The sequence below is a fragment of the Dama dama genome, chromosome 15 (assembly GCF_033118175.1).
Source record: "Dama dama isolate Ldn47 chromosome 15, ASM3311817v1, whole genome shotgun sequence".
Lineage (NCBI taxonomy): Eukaryota > Metazoa > Chordata > Mammalia > Artiodactyla > Cervidae > Dama > Dama dama.
The window spans coordinates 32,191,976-32,219,813 of NC_083695.1; the positions used below are offsets into that span (position 1 = coordinate 32,191,976).

Consider the following 27,838-nt stretch of genomic DNA (forward strand, 5'->3'; position numbering starts at 1 on the left):
CTTCTGGGCATACACACCGAGGAAACCAGATCTGAAAGAGACACGTGCACCCCAATGTTCATCGCAGCACTGTTTATAATAGCCAGGACATGGAAGCAACCTAGATGCCCATCAGCAGATGAATGGATAAGGAAGCTGTGGTACATATACACCATGGAATATTACTCAGCCATTAAAAAGAATTCATTTGAACCAGTTCTAATAAGATGGATGAAACTGGAGCCCATTATACAGAGTGAAGTAAGCCAGAAAGATAAAGAACATTACAGCATACTAACACATATATATGGAATTTAGAAAGATGGTAACGACAACCCTATATGCAAAACAGAAAAAGAGACAGAGAAGTACAGAACAGACTTGTGAACTCTGTGGGAGAAGGTGAGGGTGGGATGTTGCGAAAGAACAGCATGTATATTATCTATGGTGAAACAGGTCACCAGCCCAGGTGGGATGCATGAGACAAGTGCTCGAGCCTGGTGCACTGGGAAGACCCAGAGGAATTGGGTGGAGAGGGAGGTGGGAGGGGGGATCGGGATGGGGAATACGTGTAAATCTATTGCTGATTCATGTCAATGTATGAAAAAAACCCACTGAAAAAATAAATTAATTAATTAATTAATTAAAAAAAAAAAGATCTCTCAGAGATATTTAACAACATTAAAAGCAAAAGGATAAAACACTAAAAGCTGAACCAAACTTAGAAGCAGGACAATTTACAAAGAAAGAGAAAAGATGCTCGCTCTGTACCATAAGTTTCACAATGAGAAGAAAGAAAACTACTGTTGATAAGTGCTTACAAAGATTTAAAACACGGTAATCCTCAATATTTCTAATATTTTAAATTACTGAGACAATTCAATAGTAAAGACTAGCTTTCAACAAACGATGCTGGGACAATTGCCTATATAACCACATGAAAAGAATGAAGTTGGGCCTATACATTACATCATATATAAAAATGACTCAAGATGGATCAAAGACCTGAATGTAAGAAATAGAACCATGAAAGTTATAGGAAAAACCACAGGTGTAAATCTTTATGTCCTTGGATTAGGCAAGGGTTTCTTAAGACACCTTACGCAAAAGCAACCAAAAAAATCACATCAGACTCCATAGAAATTAAAAATTTTTGCCAAAGGACACCATCAAGAAAGTAAAAGACACCCCAGAGAATCGGAGAAAATATTTGCAAACCATATACTTAATATGGGTCCAGTATTCAGAACATATGAACAACACATATAACTCAATAAAAGACAAATAATCCCATTTAAAAAACAGGCAAAGGATTTAAATACAAATTTTTTTCATAGATATAAAAATAGCTAATAAGCTCATGAAAAGATACTCAACAGCAATCAGTTCAGTTCAGTCACTCAGTCGTGTCTGACTCTCTGCGACCCCATGAACCGCAGCATGCCAGGCCTCCCTGTCCAGCACCAACTCCCAGAGTTTACCCAAACTCCATTGGGTTTGTCCATTGAGTCGGTGATGCCATCCAACCATCTCATCCTCTGTCACCCCCTTCTCCTCCTGCCCTCAATCTTTCCGAGCATCAGGGTCTTTTCAAATAAGTCAGCTCTTCCAATCAGGTGGCCAAGGTATTGGAGTTTCAGCTTCAACATCAGTCCTTCCAATGAACACCCAGGACTGATCTCCTTCAGGATGGACTGGTTGGATCTCCTTTCAATCCAAGGGACTCTCAAGAGTCTTCTCCAACACCACAGTTCAAAAGCGTCAATTCTTCAGCGCTCAGCTTTCTTTACAGTCCAACTCTCACATCCATACATGACTACTGGAAAAACCATAGCCTTGACTAGATGGATCTTTGTTGACAAAGTGATGTCTCTGCTTTTTAATATGCTGTCTAGGTTGGTCATAACTTTCCTTCCAAGGAGTAAGCGTCTTTTAATTTCATGGCTGCAATCACCATCTGCAGTGATTTTGGAGCCCCCAAAAATAAAGTCAGCCACTGTTTCCTCATCTATTTGCCATGAAGTGATGGGACCAGATGCCATGATCTTAGTTTTCTGAATGTTGAGCTTTAAGCCAACTTTTTCACTCGTTAGTTCTTCTTCACTTTCTGCCTTAAGGGTGGTATCATCTGCATATCTGAGGTTATTGATATTTCCCCCAACAATCTTGATTCCAGCTTGTGATTCTTCCAGCCCAGCGTTTCTCATGATGTACTCTGTGTATAAGTTAAATAAGCAGGGTGACAATATACAGCCTTGATGTACTCCTTTTCCTATTTGGAACCAGTCTGTTGTTCTGTGTCTAGATCTAACTGTTGCTTCCTGACCTGCATACAGGTTTCTCAAGAGGCAGGTGAGATGGTCTGGTATTCCCATCTCTTTCAGAATTTTCCACAGTTTATTGTGATCCACACAGTCAAAGGCTTTGGCATAGTCAATAAAGCAGAAATATATGTTTTTCTGGAACACTCTTGCTTCTTCGATGATCCAGCAGATGTTGGCGATTTGATCTCTGGTTCCTCTGCCTTTTCTAAAACCAGCTTGAACATCTGGAAGTTCACGGTTCACGTATTGCTGAAGCCTGGCTTGGAGAATTTAGAGCATTACTTTACTAGCGTGTGAGATGAGTGCAATTGTGAGGTAGTTTGAGCATTCTTTGGCATTGCCTTTCTTTGGGATTGGAATGAAAACTGACCTTTTCCAGTCCTGTGGCCACTGCTGAGTTTTCCAAATTTGCTGACATACTGACTGCAGCATTTTCACGGCATCATCTTTTAGGATTTGAAATAGCTCAACTGGAATTCCATCACCTCCACTGGCTTTGTTCGTAGTGATGCTTCCTTGACTTCGCATTCCAGGATGTCTGGCTCTAGGTGAGTGATCACACCATCATGATTATCTGGGTCATGAAGATCTTTTTTGTACAGTTCTTCTTTGTATTCTTGCCACCTCTTCTTAATATCTCTGTTTCTGTTAGGACAATACCATTTCTGTCCTTTATTGAGCCCATCTTTGCATGAAATGTTCCCTTGGTATCTCTAATTTTCTTGAAGAGATCTCTAGTCTGTCCCATTCTATTGTTTTTCTCTATTTTTTTGCATTGATCATTGAGGAAGGCTTACTTATCTCTCCTTGCTAGTCTTTGGAACTCTGCATTCAAATGGGTATATCTTTGCTTTTCTCCTTTGCTTTTCACTTCTCTTCTTTTCACAGCTATTTGTAAGGCCTCCTCAGACAGCCATTTTGCTTTTTTGCATTTCTTTTTCTTGGGGATGGTCTTGCTCCCTGTCTCCTGTACAATGTCACGAACTTCTGTCCATAGTTCATCAGGCACTCTATCAGATCTAATCCCTTAAATCTATTTCTCACTTTCACTGTATAATCATAAGGGATTTGATTTAGGTCATACCTGAATGGTCTAGTGGTTTTCCAGGGAAATGCAAATAAAAACCATAATGAAATAGCATTTCAAACATATTAATCTTAATTTAAAAAACCAGGCAAGAACAGGTGTTGGCAAAGATGTGACAAAAATGGAACCCTTGTACATTGCCAGTGGGATCATAAAATCATGTGGCCATTTGGGAAAACGTAAAATCATGTGGCCATTTGGGAAAACAGTTTGTCAGCTCCTCAAATATCAAAGATAACACATGACCCAGCACACTTCCTTAAGTAGATATATACCCAAGAGGAATTTAAATGTTGTCTGTTCAAAAATTTGTAGACAAATGTTCACAGCATTAGTCATAATATCCAAAGAGTGGAAACAAATATTCTTCAACTGATAAATAAAATGTGGTATATCCAACAAGAGAGTATTATTCAGACACGAAAAAGCATGAAGTACTGATTCATGCTACAACACATATATAGCTTAAAAACATTGTTAAGTGAAATAACCCAAATATACCAAGCCACATATTGTATTACTCCATTTACATGAAATATCTAGAATAGGCAAATTGATAGAAAGTAGAGAAGCATTTGCCAGGGGCACTAGAGCAGGGAATGGAGAGTGATTACTTAAATGAGGTTTCTTTTGGTGTGATGAAAATAGTGGTGATGATTGTACAACCATGTAAATACTAAAACCAGGGTAAATTTTATGTTATATGAATAAAAAACAGAAAGAAAAAATTATTTATGAAAAACTGTACTAATAAATATTAGTATTACATATTTTTAATTTCCCTAGAAATTTATACTCAACAGTAAGAGTTTTTAATGTTTTGAGAAAAAATTTTAAAGGTCCCAGAACAATTTTAAGTTTTCCCACTGATTATTAAGATCAGTGTACACGGTTTCAGCCTATATATTCACTTTTACAGTCACAAAGTATATTGCAAATTGAATACTCTCTGTACAGTGACAGAAAAATCTCATCTGAAGCATCTTTAAAAAAAAACTTTAACTTTTTATTTTGTATTGGAATATAGCCAATTAATAGTGTTGTGATAATTTGAGATGGATAGCAAAGGGACTCAGCCATGCATATACATGTATCCATTCTCCCCCAAACTCCCCTCCCATCCAGGCTGCCACATAACATTGAGGAGAGTTCTCTATGTGAAGCATCTTTTGAAGAAGTAGAAGAATAATGTGATTACCTACCTGTAATTCCTCTGCTGTGGAGACATCTAGTCCTGTTAGATCTTGGATTCTCATATTAATTCGCGACACCACAGGGTTTTCATAGCCAGACAGCCAGGCACTAAAAATATGAAGAAAATATTAGTTTTACTGATTAAGTTTCAATACATAAAGGCCATTTTAAAAGCCATAATATTATGGCTTTATCTATAAGCATTTAGTTGATTTGTTGCTTTGATATGATTTTTACTGATGTTAAAGGATGTTACATTCAACAGCTGGAGGTTGGAAAGGGAAAACATTAATATCATTTATTACAGAGTTTTCATGAAAGCAGGTAGGTTAATGTAGGAAGGCTATAAAGGACTTCTACACTGAGAATTTCTTGTTAATTTTGAAAAATATATATATATATCAAACATACATATACATCAAACTGAAAACAACTGTTCCTTTTAGGTAAGGTATAGAAACTGGCCAGGGTGGAGGTTAGGGATTTTAGCTTGATTTATATAATGCTAATATTTTATAAGGAAAAGAATTCATGTACTGATTGTATAAATAAAAAAGTTTTTAAAAGATAGCCAACACACACAGTAGGATGGCTATAATCAAAAAGATGGACAATAACAAGTGTTGGTGATAATGTGACGTAATCAGAACCCTCATATATTGCTGGTAGGAATGTAAACTAGTGCGGTCTCTCTGGAAAACACTGGCAGTTCCTCAAATTGTTAAACATACAGTGACCTAGTAATTCCATGCCTAGGTATGTATATCCAAGAGAAATTAAAATGTGTGTTCATAGCAAAACTTGTGCACAAATGTTCACAGTAGCATTGTTAATGGACAAAAAGTGGAAATAATCCAAATGTCCATCAACTGATGGACAGATACATAAAATGTAATACATCCATAAGATGGATTATTGTGTCATGAAAAGGAAGTACTAATACATACCACAACATGGATGAACCTTGAAACCATTATGCTAAAGATAAATCAGATACAAAAGGTCACCCATTATGATTCTATTTACATGGAATGTCCAGGTAAATCGATAGAGACAGTAGATTAGTGGTTGCCAGGGGAAGGGGGAATTAAGGAATGGTTGCTAATGGGTACAGGATTTCCTTTTGGTGGCGAAAATGTTCTGGAATTAGATAATGGTGATGACTGCACAGCTAAGAAGACTGAAAACCACTGAACCGTATACTTTAAAGGATGAATTTTATGGTATGGAAACTATAGGTCCATAAAATGGTACTGCAAAATTCAACTCTCTCCTTTATGTATGCTTTTTCCCAGTCTAATAGACTTTTTCTTTCTTCACTTCTCTCATCAAGCTATGGTCCATCATTTCTACAGCATCAGCAATTTTTTTTAGTAGTGCCATGGCTGCAAGATCTTAGTTTCCCAAACAGGGATTGAACCCATGCCACCTGCAATGGAAGCGTGGTGTCCTAACCACTGGACCACCAGGGAAGTCCTTCAACAGCATTCTTGATAAAAGCCTAAATTCAACTCTCTGGCAAAAAGACATTCCTGAATGAATTTCTTTTCTCCAAGCTTATACCTGTATTACCAAATTCTACTGGAGAAAATAACGAAATAAGGCAAATACATTCCACTAAAAATTCATGAACACTAACTCTAAGTGGGCCTTACCCTCTCCTTTATTCTGAACACCAGCCCACCCATGATTCCTTCACTCAGTGGACAACATATCTCCTACTTAGAAGACAAAACAGAAACCATACAATCTATTCCTGATACACAGTTCACTCTAGTTCATTCCAGTTCCAAGAGGAGATTTCTCTCCATTATCTGAGGCCAATCCTCTGCCTTAGATTCTATTATCTCCTGCCATTTCAGGAATCATGAATCACTGATTAGCCCTTCTCTCTCTTACATAATCAACACCCATTCTCAATAATTCCTCCCACAGCTTTTAACAGGGCTTAAGACTCTCCCATTAAACAAATGAGCAAAAATTTCAAATTCTTTCCCTCAATTCTTTCTCTCTCCAGCTATCAACTTCTTTCTCCTCCCTCTTCAAGTCAACCTTTTCAGAGACTCCTCACTTCTCAATCCATTCCAATCTAGCTTTAATCTCTATCACTCCATCAAAACCACTCTTGCTAATATCACCCATATTCCTACTGTTATTAAATCTAACAAGATTTTCTGATTTTTCTCACAGTTATTTGTTCTTTTAGTAACATTTCACAATGTTCATCCCTCTTGAAACTCTCCTCCTCACTCATGCATTCTCCAGGTATTCCTTGCTTACTAACTCTTTAGCCTGAAGTCTCCTGTTATCAAGAACACCTTCACTTTTACCATTTTAGGAAATTATCAGTCTAATCTTTCACTGTATAGTTTTAAAATTATAAAAGCTTGTTATATTCAACATTATAATATGCTTGTTTATTTAACAAGACTATCACAAATGCTTGTTATATTCAACAAATGGTTCTGGGACACAGGATAACCATGTGCAAAAGAAAGAAGATGAACCCCCTACCTCATTCACATTATAATAAAAAAATTAACTCAGAAGGGATTAAAGATCTAAATATAAGAGCTAAAATTAAAAAACTTTTTGGAAAAAAAATATGATATATATCTCTGTGACCTTAGATTAGTCATTGCTTTAGCTATGACATCAAAAGTAGAAACAACAACAACAAAAACAAACAGGACATCATCACAATAAACTGTATTTCAAAAGACATGAATTTCAGAACAGCATTATTCATAATAGTCAAAAAGTAGAAATAACTCAAATATCTATCAAAAGATAGATAAAATGTGGCATATCTATACAAAAGAATATTGCTCAACCATACCCTGAAAACATGCTAAGCAAAAGAAGCCAGACACTAAAAGGTCACGTATATGATTCCATGTACACAAAATATTCAGGATAGGCAAATCCATTAAAAACAGAAAGTAGATTAGTGGTTGCCCAGGGTTGGGGCAGGTAGGGGATTAAGGATTGGGTAGTTATGGCTGAGGAGTGTAAAACTTCTCTTTGGGGTAATAAAAATGTTCTAAAATTAATTGTGGTGATGGAGGCACAATTCTCTAACTATACTAATAACCACTGACCTATACACTTCAAATGGGTGAACTGTATGGTATATAGTTCAATAAAGCTTTTTTTTGGCCACACCAAGCAGCTTGCAGGATCTTAGTTTTCCAACCAGGGGCTGAACCCATGCCCCCTGCATTGGGAGCTCGAAGTCTTAACCACTGAACTGCAAGGCAAGTCCCTCAATAAAGCTATTTTTAAAAGAAATACTTATTATAAAAATTTCAAAGAGTATAAAAGTACATGAAGTCCCTTTCCTAGTCTCAAAACACTATTAAGAAATAGATATATATCCTCTCAATAGCTTTTCCCTGTGTGTAAACAAACTTACTGAGAGAATTTAAAAAAAAAAAAAAAGAAGAATCCACCCTTCAACCTTTCACCTTAACATACACATATACTTTTTTCTCCCTAAAAATACTTCTGACATTTCCTAGTTAATACACATAATGCTACCTCATTTTTTTAAAATTACTGTGGTAAAAAATATACAACATAAAATTAACCATTTTAACCATTTTTAAGAGTGCAATTCAGGGGTGTTAAATACATTCACAAAGTTGCACAAGCATCACCAACTCTCTATTTCCAAAACTTTTTCTCCATCCCACACTGAAATTCTGTATACTCTGAAACAACAATTTGCCATTTCCTTCTCCTCCCAGTCCTGGGTAACCTCTAGTCCACTTTTTGTCTGTATGAATTTGCCTATTCTAGATACCTCCTATAAGTGGAATCATACCATATTTGTTCTTTTGTGCCTGGCTTATTCACTTAGTAAATATCCTCAAGGTTCATCCATGTTACAGCATGTATCAGAATTTCAATCCTTTTAAAGGTTGAATTTATACCACATTTTATTTATCCATTCATCCACTAATTGATATTTGGGTTGCCTCTACCTGTTGACTATCATGAATAAGGCTGTTATGAATATGGATGTACAAGTAATCAGTTCGAGACCTCTTTTCAATTTGGGGGGATATATACCTAGAAGTGGAATTTCTAGATCATATCATAATCCCATGTTCGACTTTGTGAGGAACTGCCAGCCTGTTTTCCACAGCAACTATACCACTTACATTTCAATTCGTCACTTTTTAATTACTGTTTTTTATTTTTAATATTAAAATATCTTTAATTCCAAGATGACCACAAAGGTCAATAAAGCACTGGTTTAAAAAGTGTGTTTCTAATTTTTCTCTATTACAAACAATATTGTAACAAATATCTGTATACATTTTGCATACTTCTGCAAGTATCTCTGTAGGATAATTTCCTAGATGTGGAAATACTACATGAGTTCTACATTTTGATAAATGATATCAAATTGCCTTCCAAAAGTATTTGTGACTTATACTTCTGTCAACTGTTTATGAGTGCCCATTTCATAAAATCCTTGACAGTATCAATCTTTTTAATCTTTGCCAATCTTAGAGGCAAAAATATTTTAATTGTTTACATTTTTAAAAAGTTTTAATTTGCACTTCTTGCTATATCATAAACTATCTTAATAGAAGGTTTAGAAATTAAGCCTCAGATGAGAGACAGTCACTGATAACCACAGCTTTAAAAGAAACTGCTATAGTCACTGCAGAGGAAAATGAGTTCTACATAGGAGGTTATTTCACTTAATTTGACTTTTATATGAAACCTCTCCAAAATATAGTAAGATTCTCCTAGGCTGGAGAACACATTTAAAACATTTTACTCATCCCATCCTTAAAAGCAATACTGCTAATCTGTCTTCAGGAACATTATTGTAGACTTATTGGATAGTTTAAATTAGCTGAGTTGTTTTAATGCTACTAAAAATGACAAGAAAATGATACTGTAATATGTTAACTGTTCTTTAGGATCTAGAAGTCTTACTCCTACATTAAATTAAATAAATCAGGTATCAACATTCTTCTAGTATTCAGTGCTTTAACTAAGTTAGAATGTAAAATTATAGCATTTACTGTAACCTGGAAAAAAATCATTTGAAGAACATTCTTTATCTTTTGTACAATTATAATTGAAAATGTCAACTAAGTTATACAGTGTTTTTTCCACAAAAAATAGTTCAGCACTAGGAGAAAAACAGAACTCTTTTTATGTGTCTTCTTTTTTCATTAATAATTAGATAACCCAAAATATATTTCTTTTGGTCTTAATGACAGGAACTGAGAGTTAAGTTGTACATGCAGAGTAACATTAATATTTTTTCATTTCTAAAGAGTTTCTGCTGTAAAAAAGTTCATTATCCTTTTAATATATACTTTAAAAAACATTACTGGAATGCTTTATTTAAGTAAGAAGAAACAGTCTGATGTTGCATGACTATATTTCTAATACTAAGGAACACATGCTCAAGTAAACAGACACCATCACTCTGGAGGTTTTTAAGTGAAAGTCACTCAGTCATGTCCAACTCTTTGCAACCCCAAGGACTGTACAGTTTGTGGAATTAATTCTCCAGGCCAGAATACTGGAGTGGGTAGCCTTTCTCTTCCCCAGGTGATCTTCCCAACCCAGGGATCAAACTCAGGTCTCCTGCACTATAGGCAGATTCTTTACCAGCTGAGATACAAGGGAAGGTTAAGAATGTTACAAAACTGCCAAAAGAAAACATGATTAATGTAATCTGCATACCACTATGTGATTTTTTTAGCAAAGGCAAAATATAATTCAGGGCCCAAAGTTACAGAGGGCAAAACTTTCAATAACTCTTCCCTATGTGCTTCACAATTAACAAAAAAAGGCTAATCATCTAGACTTGGAATTTATCTAGTCCCTTTGGTTCTCAGTGGGACAATTATACAAAAACACTATAGATCTATCTAGATCTATCCATTTCAGTTATCTCAATCTGAGAACGACTGTTCTAGCCAATAGAAGGGGATGTTGTTGTTACAAGCTATGCCAATTAAAAAAAAAAAAATGGTATCACTCAAGGCTGTCTGCATTAGCCTCTAAACTGTAAAAATATTAATACATTTTTACACTCCATTTGCTCCTTTTTAACATGGGATAAATTAAATGTTAAGCATAATAAGATATCATATTATAGGAAATCTGTATTTCAAAGTAAAAAATGAAATCACTTCCAAGAAGTGATAGATTCCACCAGAATTAAAGAATACCACACTCAATAAACTGTTTATTTGCATATATTACTTTAACTGGACTTATGAACTCATATAACTGCCTTCTCTGAGTAGACAACTGAATGTGTATGGGCATATGTGTGCTCAGTCACTCAATTGTGTCCAACTCTTTGTGACCCCACGGACTGTAGCTCACCAGGCTCCTCTATCCATGAAATTTTCTAGGCAAGAAGACTTGGAGTGGGTTGCCATTTCCTTCTCCAAGAGATCTTCCTGACCCAGGGATCAAACCTGCATCTCTTGTATCTCCTTCATTGACAAATAGATTCTTTTATCACTGCACCACCTATAACTGAATGATTACCTCTCAAAAACTAAAATTCCATTACTTTGATTTAGCCAAACTATTAGCTTCTCCAGTAACAAGCTGAGGTGGACCGGTGGTAAAGAATTTGCCTGCCAATGCAGGAGACACAGGTTCAATCCCTGAGTTGGGAAGATCCCCTGGAGGAGGAAATGGCAACCCATTCCAGTATTCTTGCCTGGAAAATTTCATGGAGAGAGGAGCCTGGAGGCTACAGTCTACGAGGTTGCAAAGAGTCAGACACAGCTGAGCACACACACACACAGTAAAACTTTAGGGTGTTTTTTTTTTAATATATATATATATATACTGGAAAGACAAAAAATGATTTGCCAAAAGTTCACATGTAGTCAATAAAGGAAATATTTTGTTTTTTAAACAGTAGTGGATTTCCACACGTACTCTGCCCAAAGAAAATTCTATTTGCTAGAACATGAACATATTTTCACTTCCACAGATGATGATGCAATCATTTAGAAATGTCTCAGAATACAGATATTTGAAATTCCCTTCTGACTCTTTCAAAATACAGATGTTCCCAGAGAAAAAGGGACCTCTTTAACTGACATCAGTACACACAAACTCTTTCTGCTATTTTGCTTTGGAGATGCCTTCTTCAGAGGTATAAAATATGAAGGAAACATAAAACACTCACTTATTTCACTTGTGAAATCTCTAAATTTCAGATTTACAGTGATGGGTAGAAAATCTCTCAATAGATATTAAATTTTCAAAATAGTAAAAGCTTTTTATTTGTTAAAATATGAAATGTACTGGACATTTCCAGGAGCAAATTCCTTCCTTGACTATTAAGACCTCTCTCTCACTTTAAAGATTTTATTTTTTAAAAAGGGCTGATGAAAATTTTTCCTTTAGAGTAAAAATGAAAACCACTGTGCTATGGAATTCTTTTTTTACTAGGTTGTTTTGAACACAAACACACACTCATGCTGCATACGTTGCCAAGTCTGCATGAATTTACTGTGGTGTTATTCACTCTTTCAATGTGTCTAATGTTACTGGCTAAGTATCTTCTGTTGTTAAATATAATATAAAGTATGGCTATACCTTTCTCAAAAATCCAGAGCTATGAAATTATAATATTTTCAAAAATAAGCTCAGAATGTTTAGAAATATTTAGCTCCAAAGACAGGAAAAAAAGGTTTGGATCACCTTTCCAAGAGTAATTTGACTTTTGGTAAGAGTCCAGTGACTCTGTGGGCTGAATATTTTGTCAAAAAGTCCATTGTATATATAGAAAATTTCCAAAAATGACTTCGAAAACACTAAGTTCATAAAATTTTGTTTTAAGTGCTTCCTAAAAACATCCAAATCTGGAGAATTTAGATACTTACTAGCTTTATGACACTTAAAAAAAAAAGCCTAAAACCATGTAATAATCTCTAATAAAATATATAATGGATTTATATTTTTTAAAAAATAGATGAGCTCTCTTTTTAGACATGAAAAGTTTCTATAAATGGAAAATTAGTGTACTTAACTTCAAATGAGGGTTAATTATTATACAATGCACAGAAGCATTATAATCATAGTTTAACATGTTTATCCAAATTAATTATTGCAAATCCTTACCTTGTATTAGTACTAACAAACATCAAAATCACATTACAGGAATGTGATTGGGGTAAGGGGATAGCTAGTGGTATAGGACAGACAGTATACCAGAATATGTATGTGGGGATGCTGAAGGTTAATACATAAAGAACATAAAGCTTTGCCTTAAAAAAGTAATTAAGAAAACAAATCAATGCATTCTGTATAGTCTTTATAGTACTTTTGCTATGACTTACAGAGCAATGCTATTTTTTGTTTGCCTCCCAAATTAGTTGTTAAAATCTATGTACTCCTTTGCACAATTTATAGCTGACAAATGAAATTTTTCATCCCAAGAGTTTCAAAAAATTTAATTCTGTCATACTGAAAACAGTGGTAATTTCTGAAAAATGATTATTTTTTTATGTATCCAGTGGACTCTAAATACCATGATTTTATGCCCATCATCATCCACTTAAGAAAATACATGAATGAAGCATTTTTTAAATGCTTGAAAATTTTACATCAGTCTTCCCTTTTTTTCCTTGAACTTGCATTTTCATTCCATTCCTATCTTAAAACAGTGGTTCTTAACAAGGGTAGAGAGGTAGAATTCCCAGGAATGGTGGTGGAAATTTTGCCTACCAGGAGACATGTGACAATGTCTGAAGACATTTTTGATTGCCACAACTGGTGACAGAAGGGTGCTGGCGCTCAGCGGGCACTAGAGATGCTGCTAAATATCCTACAAGCCTCAGGTCAGTCAACAAACAACAATCATCCGATCCAAAATGTCAACAGTGCTGAGGCTGAGAAGCCCTCTCCAAGAGGGATATATTTTTATGACTAAAGGCCTTATTCACCACATTATACTTCTCCACAACAAAATATTTATGTAAACTGATAAATTTCCTGTAACATAAAGGCTTAACTGTTTAAAAAAAAAAAAAAAACATGTCTCCTAGAATGGGTTATTACAATGCTTTTGAATTGTGGTGCTGGAGAAGATTCTTGAGAGTCCCTTGGACAGCAATAAAGTCAAATCAATCAATCCTAAAGGAAATCAACCCTGAATATTCATTGGAAGCTGAAGCTCCAACACTCTGGCCACCTAATGTGAAGAGCCAATTCACTGGAAAAGCCCCTGATGCTGGGAAAGATTTGAGGGCAAGAAGAAAAGGGGACGGCAGAGGATGAGACGGTAAGATAGCATCACTGACTCAATGGACATGAATTTGAGCAAACTCTGGGAGATAGTGAAGAGCAGGGAGGCCTGACATGCTGCAGTCCATGGGGTTCCAGAGAGTCGGACATGACTTAGCGACTGAACAACAGCAATCTAAAGAGCATAATTAAACAATCATCATCAAATGTAAAAAATGAAAATATATTAAAATATTCCTAAGGAGATGAAGCTTAGTTTATTTTCAATTAAGTATTATATGTGAATAAAGATTACTTGTTGCTACAATGAGATAGAATTCAGCTCAATGACACTTCTATTTCCATGAGAGCTGAGAAACTTTATTTATACAAATAAGTAGATGGAAAAAGAGTTCTGTTGAAATAACATCATTTATTTTGTGAGCTTCTATTAAGTTATATATAGTTACAAGTTTCATAGTGATCTTTTATTAAAAATTATTTTGGTGACCTATCAGCCAATAACTTAAGATTCTCTTAAATATTGTTAAAAACAAAGAATTTGAAACCAACTGACTTACGAGGACTTTCTAGGTAACCTTTCAAGGTGTCATTCTCACTACCTATAGCTACTGAGTCACCCTGAGATTTTTAAGCCCCTGCTTTACTACAAATTAAATTAGGCCTTGTTCTATGGAGAGTCTTTGGGAACTTCTGTTACTTTAATATGAGAACACAACTTCACTTACCAGGTAGGGTGTGTGGGCTATCTCAGCAGGCATTTTAAAACCTAGCAAGTCACTTTGAAAAACCTCTATCAACTTCCCCATAACCATGTCCATCATGAAAAGTCATGCACAGCTATCAAATACCTATGCCTAATAGCCGAGGTCTTAGAAACCATAAGATGGGTTTTGTGAAAACTAGACTCTCAAGAAAGAAAATAGTCCAAATATGACTAAAATTCTTCCCATTACTCCCTTACCTCTTAGATACTCTGTACTGGGCTGTGGTCAATTTTCCAGTCTCAGGGTCATGTACTGTAGCTCGGCTCAGCTACAAAAAAAGAGAAAGGACAAGGGCTTACTCACGTAGCGGGCAATTTGGGGCTTTTGTTTTGTTTTGCCAAGCCACAGGTGATTGGAAGGGTTCAGATTGGTCTGGATGGTAGGCAATGGTTTCAAATCAGCAGAAACATTTAGAAAAGTGGCGATAAGAAAAGCCACGTCCAAATCAAGAAAAAAATGGGTTGACAGATTTTTGTTGCAGATTGTCCTTTCACTTTTTTTTTTTTAAATCATTTGAAGCTGTATGTAAATGATTTATAGCACTGGGTTTCACAGGTGCTTTCTCAGATCTAGAAGTTTAATGTTCTCCAAATTATTTGGCAAAAGAATAATTAGTAGTCTCTTTAAATTCATTTTTTAAAACTCTCACCAAGCTATAACTGTTGTTAAATCTCTCTGGTAAAGTAAAAGGCAACTAAGCTCATAAATAATAGCATTTGGAAGACTGAGATCTGAAGCATAACTCTGTTCTTTCCATTGCCAACGTTTAAGTCAGCAAGTTTTTTAAAATAAAAACTCCAACAGGAGAAATACAGATTACTCCATAATGACAATGTTATTTTATAAGATGCATGAACAAATGCCAACACAATCATCATGAAGAATGATGTGAATTCACTGCAGCATATTTATGAATATGAGAGAACTACATAAACAAAGACTACTCCCAGATTAATCCAGGCTGCTGCCTTTTTTTTTTTTTTCCATCTTTGGCAAGAAAAAAGAAAAAGGAATAAGAAAACAAGTATTAGGCCAGTTCCTGGACATTTGATTCCTAACCTGAAGAGAGATGAAAAGTATATTAACTCCCTAAAAATAATAGATCAATTAAATATTAAAAACAGAACTTCTAGTTAGAGAGAAAGACCTGTGAAACACAAAGCAGTTTTTCCATGCTTAAAAATAGGCGGTGACTTGACTGGAGACTGAAAATGACCTACTTCCCTTAAATGAATGATTCCTGTAGGATGTACAAAACACTCATTAGAGGGCAAAATATGCAGCATACACATCTCTTACCTTTTGCTAATTCTGTAATGTACCGTCTCCAAGTCTCCTGTTATTGGGTTTGAAATGGTGGCTCGCCTCAGCTGTGAAGCCAACCATCAAAATAGTTGCATTACAAAACAAAAAAAAAAAGGAATCACATTTATCCAATCAGTCAGAAATCTGGGATTTTTATAAAGGAGGCTAAAAAGAGAAAATAACTCCATAAACTTCCAGTCACCTGTGTTGAACCCTGAAAGCCAGTTAATTTTTAAATTTTTTATATTTAAAAAAAAACTTTTTTTTCATGAATGGAGGGTACACAAACAAAACAGACTGGAAACTAAATTTCCTTGAAAGGTTACAGGATGTGAAATGAAGAAAAGAAATTTCTAAAATTTGAAGTAAATTTATAGTTACAAGAATGGCTATATAAATTCAATAACTCATTACAAACTTTTTGCTTTAATTTTTTTCAGTGACGGAAATGTTTGCAAAGCTAATGTTCAAAATCAGTTTGAAGACAAGATGGCAGAGTAGGTGGACGTGGAGTACATCTCTCTCCATGAATAAATCAGGAATACACCTTCAGACACAGAAGTGCATGCAGAACACCAGCTGAGAGTGGACAGGAGTACCTGATCAGATGAAAAGAATATATAGACCCACACAAAACTCAAGATCAAGCCCTGAGCCTATGGAGTAGGAGCACTGACTCCAAGACCCTAGACTACCAGAGAACTAACCCTAGGGAGTATCAAATAGTGAGAACTCACACAGTGGAAACCACCTGAATACAAGACCTGGCATCACCCAACCACCAGTAGCACCCTGTGCAGGATGCCTCATCTAAACAACAAACAAAACAAAAATACAAACCCAATCATCAGCAGACAGAATTACCACTTCACTCAGCCTTGCCCATCACAGGAAAAACAAACAAACAAAAACTCAGCATAAATCTCACCCTGTATAAAGCTTACACAAACCACTGGACTGACCTTAGGAGGGCAGAATCCAAAAGGAAGAAAGAATTCAACCTTGAAGTCTGGGAAAAGGAGACCTCAAACACAATAAGTTTAAAAATAAAGAAAAGGCAGAGAAATACTACACAAATGAAGGAACAAATGAGAAACACAGAAGTCCAAATAAATGAAAAGGAAACAGGCAAACTCCCTGAAAAACAATTCAGAATAATGATAGTAAAGATGATTAAAAACCTTGAAAACAAAATGGAGAAAATGCAAGAATCAATTAACAAAGACCTAGAAGAATTAAAGAATAAATATTCAGAGACAAACAACACAATTACTGAAATTAAAAATACTCTAGAAGGAATCAATAGAAGAATATCTGAAGCAGAAGAATGAATTAGTGAGCTGGAAGATAAAAGAAAGGAAGTAACTTCTGAAGAACGGAATAAAGTAAGAAGAACAAAAAGAACTGAGGATAGTCTCAGAGACATCTGGGACAGTATCAAAAGCACCAACATTTGAATTATAGGGGTCCCAGAAAAAGAAGAGAAAATGAAAGAGTATGAGATAATTTTTGAAGAGATTACAGTTGAAAATTTCCCCAGTATGGAAAAGGAAATAGTCAATCAAGTCCAAACGGCACAAAGAGTCCCGTACAGGATAAACTCAAGGAGAAACATGCCAAGACACATACTAATCAAGCTAACAAAGACTAAACACAAAGAAAGAATATTAAAAGCAGCAAGGGAGAAGCAACAAGTAACATATGAAGGAAACCCCATATGCTTCAGGAACTCTGCAGGCCAGAAGGGAATGGCAGGGTATATTTTAAGTACTGAAAGGGAAAAATCTACAACCAAGATTACTGTACCCAGCAAGGATCTCATTCAAAACTGATAGAGAAATAAAAAGCTTTCCAGACAAGCAAAAGTTAAGGGAATTCAGTACCACCAAACCAGCTTCACAACAAATGTTAAACAGACTTAATAGTCAAAAAAACAAGAGAAGGAAAAAGATCTACAAGATCAACCCCAAACTACTAAGGAAGCCGAAGTAGCAATCCTCATATCAGACAAAATAGACCTTAAAATAAAGAATATTACAAGAGATAAGGAAGGACGCTACATAATGATCAAGGGATCGATCAAGAGAAAGACATAACAATTGTAAATATCTATGCACCCAACATAGGAGCACCTCAATACATAAGACAAACAATAACAGACACAAAAGGAGAAACTGACAGTAACACAATAATAGCAGGAGACTTTAACACCCCACTCACACCAATGGACAGGTCATCAAAACAGAAAATTAATAAGGAAAGACAAGTCTTAAATGATATATTAGATGAGATGAATCTCATCAATACTTTTGGGACATTCCATCCAAATGCAGAAGAATACACCTTCTTCTCAAGTGCACATGGAACATTCTCCAGGATAGACCACATCTTGGGTCACAAATCAAACCTCAGTAAATTTAAGAAAACTGAAAGAGTATCAGGCATCTTCTCCAACCATAATGTTAAGAGACTAGATATCAATTACAAAAAAAAGAAACTGTAAGAAACACAAACACATGGAGATTAAACAACACACTTCTAAATAACCAACAGGTTACTGAAGAAATCTAAAGGGAAATAAAAAAATTTCTAAAAACAAATGACAATGAAAACATGACAACTCAAAACCTATGGGATGCAGCAAAAGCAGTTCTAAGAGGGAAGTTTAAAGCAATACAATCCTACCTCAAGAAATAAGAAAAAGATCAAATAAACAACCTAACTTTACACCTAAAATGGCTGGAAAAAGAATAAAAAAACACCAAAATTAGTAGAAGAAAAGAAATCATAAAGATCTGAGCAGAAATAAATGAAAAAGAAATGAAAGATACAATAGTAAAGATTAATAAAAACTAAAAGCTGGTTCTTTGAGAAGATAAACAAAATTGACAAAACTTTAGCCAGACTCATCAAGAAAAAAAGAGAGAAGAATCAAATCAACAAAATTAGAAACAAAAAAAGGAGATGTTACAACAGACAATGTAGAAATACAAAGGATTATAAGAGACTATTATGAACAACTATATGGCAATAAAATGGATAACCTGGAAGAAATGGATGGATTCTTAGAAAAGTTCAATCTTCCAAGACTGAACCAAGAAGAAATAGAAATTATCAACAATCCAATTACAAGCACTGAAATTGAAGCTGTGATCAAAAATCTCCCAAAAAACAAAAGCCCAGGATCAGGTGGCTTCACAGGAGAATTCTATCAAACATTTAGAGAAGAGCTAATGCCTATCCTTCTAAAACTTTCAAAAAATTGCAGAGGAAGGAACACCTCCAAACTCATTCTACTAGGCCACCATCACTCTGATACCAAAACCAGACAAGGACAACACACAAAAAAGAAAACTACAGGTCAATATCACTGATGAATATAGATGCAAAAATCCTCAACAAAATTTTAGCAAAGAGAATTCAGCAATACATCCAAAAGTTCATACACCATGATCAAGTTGGGTTTATTCCAGGAATGCAAGGATTCTTCAATATATGCAAATCAATCAATGTGATACACCATATTAACAAATTGAAAGATAAAAACCATATGATAATCTCAATAGATTCAGAAAAAGCCTCTGACAAAATTCAGTACCCATTTATGATTAAAACTCTTCAAATAATGGGCACAGAAGGAACCCACCTCAACATAGTAAAGGCCATATTTGATAAGTCTATAGCAAACATTATTCTCAGTGGTGAAAAACTAAAATCACTCCCCCTAAGATAAGGAACAAGACAAGGGTGCCCACTTTCACCACTATTATTCAACATAGTTCTGGAAGTCCTAAGTACAGCAATTAGAGAAGAAAAAGAAATAAAAGGCATCCAGATCAGAACAGAAGAAGTAAAGCTCTCACTGTCTGCAGATGACATGATACTGTACATAGAAAACGCTAAAGATAGTATCAGAAAATAACTAGAGCTAATCAGTGAATTTAGCAAAGTTGTAGGACACAAAATCAATAGACAGAAATCACCTGCATTTCTATATACTAACAATGAAAAATCAGAAAGAGAAATTAAGCTTACCTAAGGAGACAAAAGAACTGTACACAGAAAACTGTAAGACACTGATGAAAGAAAACATAAATATGTTCCTGGGTAGGAAGAATCAATATTGTGAAAATGACTATACTACCAAATGCAATCTACAGATTCAATGTGATCCCTATCAAATTACCAATGACAGTTTTCACAAAACTAGAACAAAAAATTTCACAATTCATATGGAAACACAGAAGACCCCGAATAGCCAAAGCAGTCTTGAGAAAGAAGAATGGAGCTGGAGGAATCAATCTTCCTGACTTCAGATTATACTACAAAGCTACAGTCATCAAGACAGTAAGGTACTGGCACAAAAACAGAAATACAGACCAATGGAACAAGATAGAAATCCGAGAAATAAACCCATGCACCTATGGGTACCTTATTTTTGACAAAGGAGGCAAGAATATACAATGGGGCAAAGACAGCCTCTTCAATAAATGGTGCTGGGGAAACAGTACAGCTACATGTAAAAGAATTAAATTAGAACACTTCCTAAAACCATACACAAAGATAGACCAGAAACTATAAAACTCTTAAAGGAAAACACAGGCAGAACACCCAATGACATAAATCAAAGCAAGATCCTCTATGACCCACCTCCTAGCAGAAAGGAAATAAAAACAAAAGTAAACAAGTGGGACCTGATTAAACTTAAAATCTTCTGCACAACAAAGGAAACTATAAGCAAGGTGAAAAGACAACCCTCCGTATAAGAGAAAATAATAGCAAATGAAACAACTGATGAAGTATTAATTTCCAAAATATACAAGCAGCTCATACAAGTCAATGTCAGAAAAACAAACAACCCAATCAAAACGTGGGAAAAAGACCTAAACAGACATTTCCCCAAAGATGACATACAGATGGCTAACAAACACATGAAAAGATGTTCAACATCACTCATTATTAGAGAAATGCAAATCAAAACTATAATGAGATATCACCTCACACTGGTCAGAATGGCCATCATCAAAAAGTCTAGAAACAATAAATGCTGGAGAGGGTGTGGAGAAAAGGGAATGTTCTTGCACTGTTGGTGGGAATGTAAATTGACACAGCCACTATGGAAGACGGTATGGAGATTCCTTAAAAAACTAGGAATAAAACCACCCATATGACCCAGCAATCCCACTCTTAGGCATATACCCTGAGGAAACCAAAGCTGAAAAAGACACATGTATCCCACTGTTCACTGCAACACTATTTACAATAGCCAGAACATGGAAGCAATCTAGATGTCTATCGACAGATGAATGGATAAAGTTGTGGTACATATACACAATGGAATATTACTCAGCCATAAAAGGAACACATTTGAGTCAGTTCTGATGAGGTGAATGAACCTAGAACCTATTTTCCAGTATGAAGTGAGTCAGAAAGAGAAGATAAATATCACATTCTAATGCATATATATGGAATCTAGAAAAAAGGTTCTGAAGAATTTATTTACAGAGCAGCAATGGAGAAACAGACATAGAGAATAGACTTATGAACATGGGGAGAGGGGAGGAGAAGATGAGATGTATGGAAAGAGTAACCTGGAAACTTACATTACCATATGTAAAATAGATAGCCAATGGGAATTTGCTGTATGTCTCAGGAAACTCAAACAGGAGCTGTGTATCAATCTAGAGGGGTGGGATGGTGTGGGAGATGGGAGGGAGGTTCAAAAGGGAGGGCATATATGTATACCTATGGCTGATTCATGTTGAGGTTTGACAGAATACAACAAAATTCTATAAAGCAATTATCCTTCAATAAAAAAATAAAAAGAAAAAAATCAGTTTCAAGGTCAATCTTTTCTTCCTTCAAGATATTTGCTCATATATTTCAAATAAACAGTGAAAAAATCTTAGACTGAGCACAAAGACTGATGAACTCATAAATGTTATTTAAAAAAAAAAAAAAAAACACAGAAAGAGACGACAGCCAAGATAATGATTTTAAACTTTTTTCTAAAAATGAAAGATGGTTCGGAGGTTAACAAGAATATAAAATTTTCATTGTCATTGTGTTTTTTGATCAAATAATCTAATTGAGGCATCCCTTTTAAGACTGAGGTCTCCAAACTCAGAGATATAAGACAGTCTCCAACCTGAAATGAATTCCTAATTAATATTCTACCACAATAATTTTGGTTTACTGACACAAATAAAAGACTAAAATCCAAAAAAAAAAAAAAAAAAGACACAATATGACCTCACTATCTTTTATCTGTTTAATAGATTTATAAGTGCTCCCTTGGACAACATCCATTTTCATTTAAAATACTGGAGTGGGTTGCCATGCCCTTCTCCAGGAGATCTTCTGGGCCCAGGGGTTGAACCTGAGTCTCCTGCATTGCAGGCAACTTCTTTACTATCTGAGCCACCAGAGAAGCTCATAATCTTTAGTAAAAAAACAAAAAGTACCCATTTGGAAAAGCAGTAAAACTTAACAGCAACAAAAATTCTGACTTCAAGTTTATTCTGCAGTACAGATATCCAGACAAGGAACAGCAAACTATGGGCCATGGGCCGAATTCATCCAGTCACTTGCTTCTAGAAATAAAAGTTTTACTGGAATATAGCCATACTCATTTATGTATTTTCTATGACTGCTTTTGCATTACAACACCAGAGGTGAGTAGTTATAACAAACTGTATAGCCTGCAAAACCTAAAAAGATTTACTATCTGGACCTTTACAGAAAAATTTTCCAGCTCCTGTATAGTAAGTGAGCAAAAATATTTCTAGTGTTTATTTAACAGCCTCTTTATGAAAATAATCATAGTTTTTATTTTGCTGTCAATAAGAGCAAACAGATTTTAAGAACAAGCTGATGGGGAAAAAGGCAAGAGCATAAAGGTCATTCTTGCTCACCAAAGATGAATTTCTATGCTAACCACTAAAGCTTATAGGATTGTGTTTATAATAAATTGTCTTTCTTATTAAGATAAATGATGTAGATTGAAGCCAGAAAACTATGATGTCATTATTTCAGATTAGCAAGATGTTCATGCCCAATGATATCCTCCAGTTAAGTAATAATGTACCTAGGCAGATAAGTATTATTTCAGATAAAACTATAGAAGTTATATATAAAAAGTTGGCCTTTGATTAGTCTCTGAGATTACAGGGCTCCAAAGTACATAGAAACTTTTTCAGGAAGATGCTGAAACACAAATCTGTTAAGTGTCAATAAAAATATCACCTATGATTTTCATAATTCAGTGCTTAAAACCTAGTTGCAAGGTTACATACAAGGTACGCAATATGTGTTGATAACAAAAACAGAAAAACTGGTATAAATAGAGCTTAGTTAATTCCATTAGTTTGCAACAATACTATCTAAAACTATCTATGGGGTTATTGTCATGTCAATTATCATTTTTATAATCTTGCAAAGGAAAAGCTGAAACACAAGTAAATTGAGGAGAGAAAAAAAGAAAAAAATTATTTACCCTTGGTTTTGCTAGATCTTTAACAATTTCAATTTCTGCATCAGAAATAATATCATGGAAGCGGATAATACGAGGCTTGTCCCATTCATCCTCCTGTTTGGCTGGAGCCAGAATAAATTTAGGATTGCGGTTTCCATCATGGTAGCGACAGAAGAGTTTTTTCTGTCTCCGAGGAGTCTGAACAAAAAGTTTAAAAAATTGTAAATATATTAGAATAATAATATTTTTAATGCTTGTTCCTATGAAGAAGCAATAATCATGCTGGTGTATAGACAGAGTACTTGAGGAAGAACGTGCAAAAGAAATAGTACTCTGCAAATATTCTGCATCAAACAGGACCTTCAGAATTTTAAAAGTTTTATTAATGATTCTTTTCTGGAAGAGATGGTGAGGTTTCTCTTTAACCCTTCTCTCATCAAAATAAAGTTCAGGCCTTGTAAATATGAAAAAAAATAATAAAATGATTATAGAAATACGAAATGAATGACCAGCCCTGCTCCAAACCTCACCAAGTAACTGGGAAGAACCTAGGAAAGTTTCTTAAAGGAAAAAACCTAACCAGGTTTTCCCAAGTGCCTCCCAATTTTAAAAAATTTAAGTGATTTTTTTTTTTGAAGATGAAAATCAGTAGCTCTGAAAAAGAAAAAATTAGTTATTAAAGAAGCCAGGTGCTTTTAGTAGCAGATATTAAAGTCAGCAAAAATCAACAAATGTACTTTTCAATCACCTATGTATCATATTAACTAAATATGGGGGTGGCCAAAAAGATCTTACCAAAAAAAAAAAAACACTCCACATGGATGTTTTGGCCAATCCAATGTTATGCCATTGCTGATTCTTCTCTTGATTAAACAAATATTTCATATTATGAAGTAGAACTAATAATGATATATGTTTATTCTTGTTCTTTATTTATGAAGAATCAAATCCAAGGTTTTAAATATATCTTTTATATGATGATAAGACCAATTTAACTATTCTGAGAAAAAGGATGCTCCTTTGATTTTGGGCTGAGTTTACATGTGTTTCACATCAACAAACGGGCAAATTAACAGACTTCTGTTATATACCTATAGTTCTATTTTGCTCTCTTATTTAAGAGTTTCTAAGGGCAGTAAAAAATATTCACTCAATACTGGAAATCTGAACACTGACTAGGTACTTAATGATATTATGGAACTACTAACGATACTGGAAATATCATGATAATGGTATTGTGGTCATTTAAAAGTTCTTATCTTTAAATGATACACACTAAAATATTTACATGTGAAATTTTTAAAAAAATGTTTCATGAGTCTAATTTGTATTTACTCATTAGATCAAAACAAAAGTAAACATGTTCTCTGGGAATCCATGAACTTACCAAAAGTGTCAACATAGATAAGATCTACTTATTTGCTGGTAGAGGTTAGGCTGTCAACAGTAAATCACCAAATATCAAGAAGTCATCAATATCAAAACATAAAACCCAGCCTGAGTTTATCAGTAGTAGAGAAAAATTAAACACTATTCAAATGCTTTCACTTAAAATTATTCCAAAACTTCACTAAATCCTTCTATATACACTAGCATTCAACTGAACACTAGTACCACATGATACTCCTTTAAAAAGGGTTCTATGGTATGACAAAACCCACTGGAAAAAAAAAAAAAAAATAATAATAATAATAAAAAAAAAATGCAGAATAAAAATAAATAAATAAAAAAAAAATAAAAAAAAGAAAAAATAAAAAAATAAAAAGGGTTCTATGATCAATTAATGTTGAGAAACAAAGTATATCACATTCATAATCATCATAAAAAGGATCTGAAAAGTCCTAAAGCTGAACAAAAGACCTATGATCCCAAGGCTTGAACTGTACTATTTTTGGCCTATTACCTTTTTAGTATTCTGGTAAACTGAGTATAAATATATGATATAGATATACAATAAACAAAGGGATATTTACAGACACATTTTAGTATTTTTTAAAATGTTATAAAGCCAAAATCTATTTAAAGTCTTTATGCATTTTTAATATTTCTTAAAGAGACTAAAACATTACATTAGGCAGTCTTACCCAGGCTGACTAGGGGCAAAACCACAAGATATCACTGTATAGATAAATCCATCATTTCATAGGATAAGTTAGAATGGTATATTATTTCTATGTAAGACTGCTGAAATCTCTTTTGCATTAAGATATAAGAAAAAACTGTATCACAAAAAAAAAAAACAAAACTGTATCACTTCTCTTAAATAATCTGATCCCTCACCTTACAAAGCCTCTTCTAATCTATGAAAAGGGTAATAATTACCAAAAATGCATGTAATGGTATATGAGTCACAAGTTTTATTTTAAAGCTACTTTACTAGAAGTTGGAACACATAAAGTGCAATACCAACAATGAAGTGATGTGACATAATGTAATACTTTAGGAATAAATCTGATTTTTACCACAAAAGTTTAAAAGAATTCTGAATCTCTCCAGAACTATGTACAAACACACATGCACATTCACACACACACAATTGGCTTTTCCACTTTACCATTTTGATACCCTCCCCACGGCACAGCATTTCGTACTTCTGTCTCTCTGGCAGGTAATCCACAGCAGCACCTTTTTTCTTCAGTGTGGTTTTCTGATCAGATTGGTCATCTGAAGACTTATTGGCATCTTTTTCTTTAGCCATTATATACTCAAAGTATTTTAAGTTACCGTTAGCTCTCTGATGTTCAGGATCTATTACAAAAGAAAGAAAGCATGTCCATGAGTAAGTTTACAATCGTTCAAGCATGAGCGTAAGATACAGTGGAGGAACATGTAATTTACCTTCCAAACCAGGTTGCTTTATGAGAGTGCAAGGAGGCATTAATGAAAATTATATCAAAACAACAGGTGTGAATCAGTACTGCCCCAAGCAAATCAAGATGTACAGTTGCCACATATAAAGAGAGTTCTGGAGATGGAATCAGCCATCTATTTCGAAGTAGTAACTATTGCCTTTACTTTGAGAATGTTCCATGTGACAAGTTACTAAGCAGCCAAAGGAACTATGATCAATTTGATGTCAAATGAATTTTAAAGTATTACTGATAAAACTTATTTTAAACAAGAGAAAAGATTTTTCGAAGATTGAAATGTAACGACCATGGGGAAGACAGGGTATACAGTTCAAAGGTAACCTTTAAAGACCACAGATAATATTATAAATGCTGAACACAGTCTACTTCTGAGGGCTGAGTGCATTTCAGTCCCAAAATTCTAAGTGAGACAGAAAAGAGAAACTAAAAATATAATTTTCAAATAAGCCAGAATCCACTAACTGCCTCAGAATTGCTAGTCATAACTTTTAGCTATCTTTTAGTAGGGGGAAGGAAGACTACTCCACCCATCTGGGAGGAAAAAAATATAAACCACCACACACACACACACAAATGAAGAAGACAGACTAGGACACAGAAGTTCACTTGTGACATTAATTGAAGTGTTTTTAAAAAATCCAGCCTTAGATTTGTAAAATACTTCTTGTCTTTGAGAAACTAATTATAATATGTTGTGATGTACAGAATATGAGGCTAATTTTGTAAAAGAAATGGAAAAATGGGGGGAGAAGAGGGTATGCTACAAGGAAACAAAAAAATTGGTAGGTATCTCTGAGTGATTGGTTTATGGTGACTCTTCTGTATCCTTTTCTACTTTTAAAATTTTTTCTAAAATGAATGAAGTATTTTTAAGTCAGGAGGAAAAAAATCACTTAAAATACTGGGGGGAAAGGGCTAAATGAATATCTCAATTTATCAATTCATTCAACTAAGAAATAAGCTAATTTCAAAAGCTTATTTCAGATGATCAATCCTTTTGAATTGTTTGACTCCTAACATACACATATTTACCTATTCATAAAAAGAATTTAAGTTTTAAAGCTTCATTATATACCAAAGGCCACATGACTTTTTTTAGCATACAATTCCACCACCACAGATTCTAAGTTAGTAGGTTTGGGGTGAGATCAAGGAATTTTCATTTCTAATAAGCATCCAAGTAATTCTGATCATTGGCCTTTGGATCATACTTGGAGAAACACTACATCCCTGTTAAAAATACTAGTGGTAAAATCTTCGTATCACATTTTCCTAATATTTAAATATGACAATCAAATATATTTTCATTCTATTTATTTCTGTGAAAGAATTTCAATCTCCGATGGAACTGGAAGATATTAAATGGAAAATCTCATGCATGTGCCCTGAGGAACACAAAACTTAAAGACTGAGAGACTGATTTCCCATAATGGCCTGATTTTCAGAAAACTGACAATATTGGAATTTTCTTAAATTTCAGGGAATTGGTCAGGGGTTGGCCTCATATCAATCTTGGGAAATTTTGCTTACAGTTTCCAGGGGCATGAACAAGAAATGACCCAGGTTGAGACGGTCTTACAAAG

General features: G+C 34.5%; 1 protein-coding gene across 2 annotated transcripts in view; it reads right to left on the minus strand.

Annotated features, from left to right (window-relative positions):
* P4HA1 (prolyl 4-hydroxylase subunit alpha 1) overlaps positions 1–27,838 on the minus strand; it is a 101,608-nt gene that overhangs the window by 17,513 nt on the left and 56,257 nt on the right. Inside the window, exons 7-10 of one of the 2 annotated variants that reach the window (XM_061161778.1) lie at positions 25,940–26,133; positions 23,407–23,583; positions 14,804–14,874; positions 4,589–4,692 (exon numbers count right to left, since the gene is read on the minus strand). In XM_061161778.1, the coding sequence (XP_061017761.1) occupies positions 4,589–4,692; positions 14,804–14,874; positions 23,407–23,583; positions 25,940–26,133 (546 nt within the window). Of the gene's footprint in view, positions 1–4,588; positions 4,693–14,803; positions 14,875–15,905; positions 15,977–23,406; positions 23,584–25,939; positions 26,134–27,838 lie in introns of both variants that reach the window. The other variant, XM_061161777.1, reaches the window with a different exon arrangement.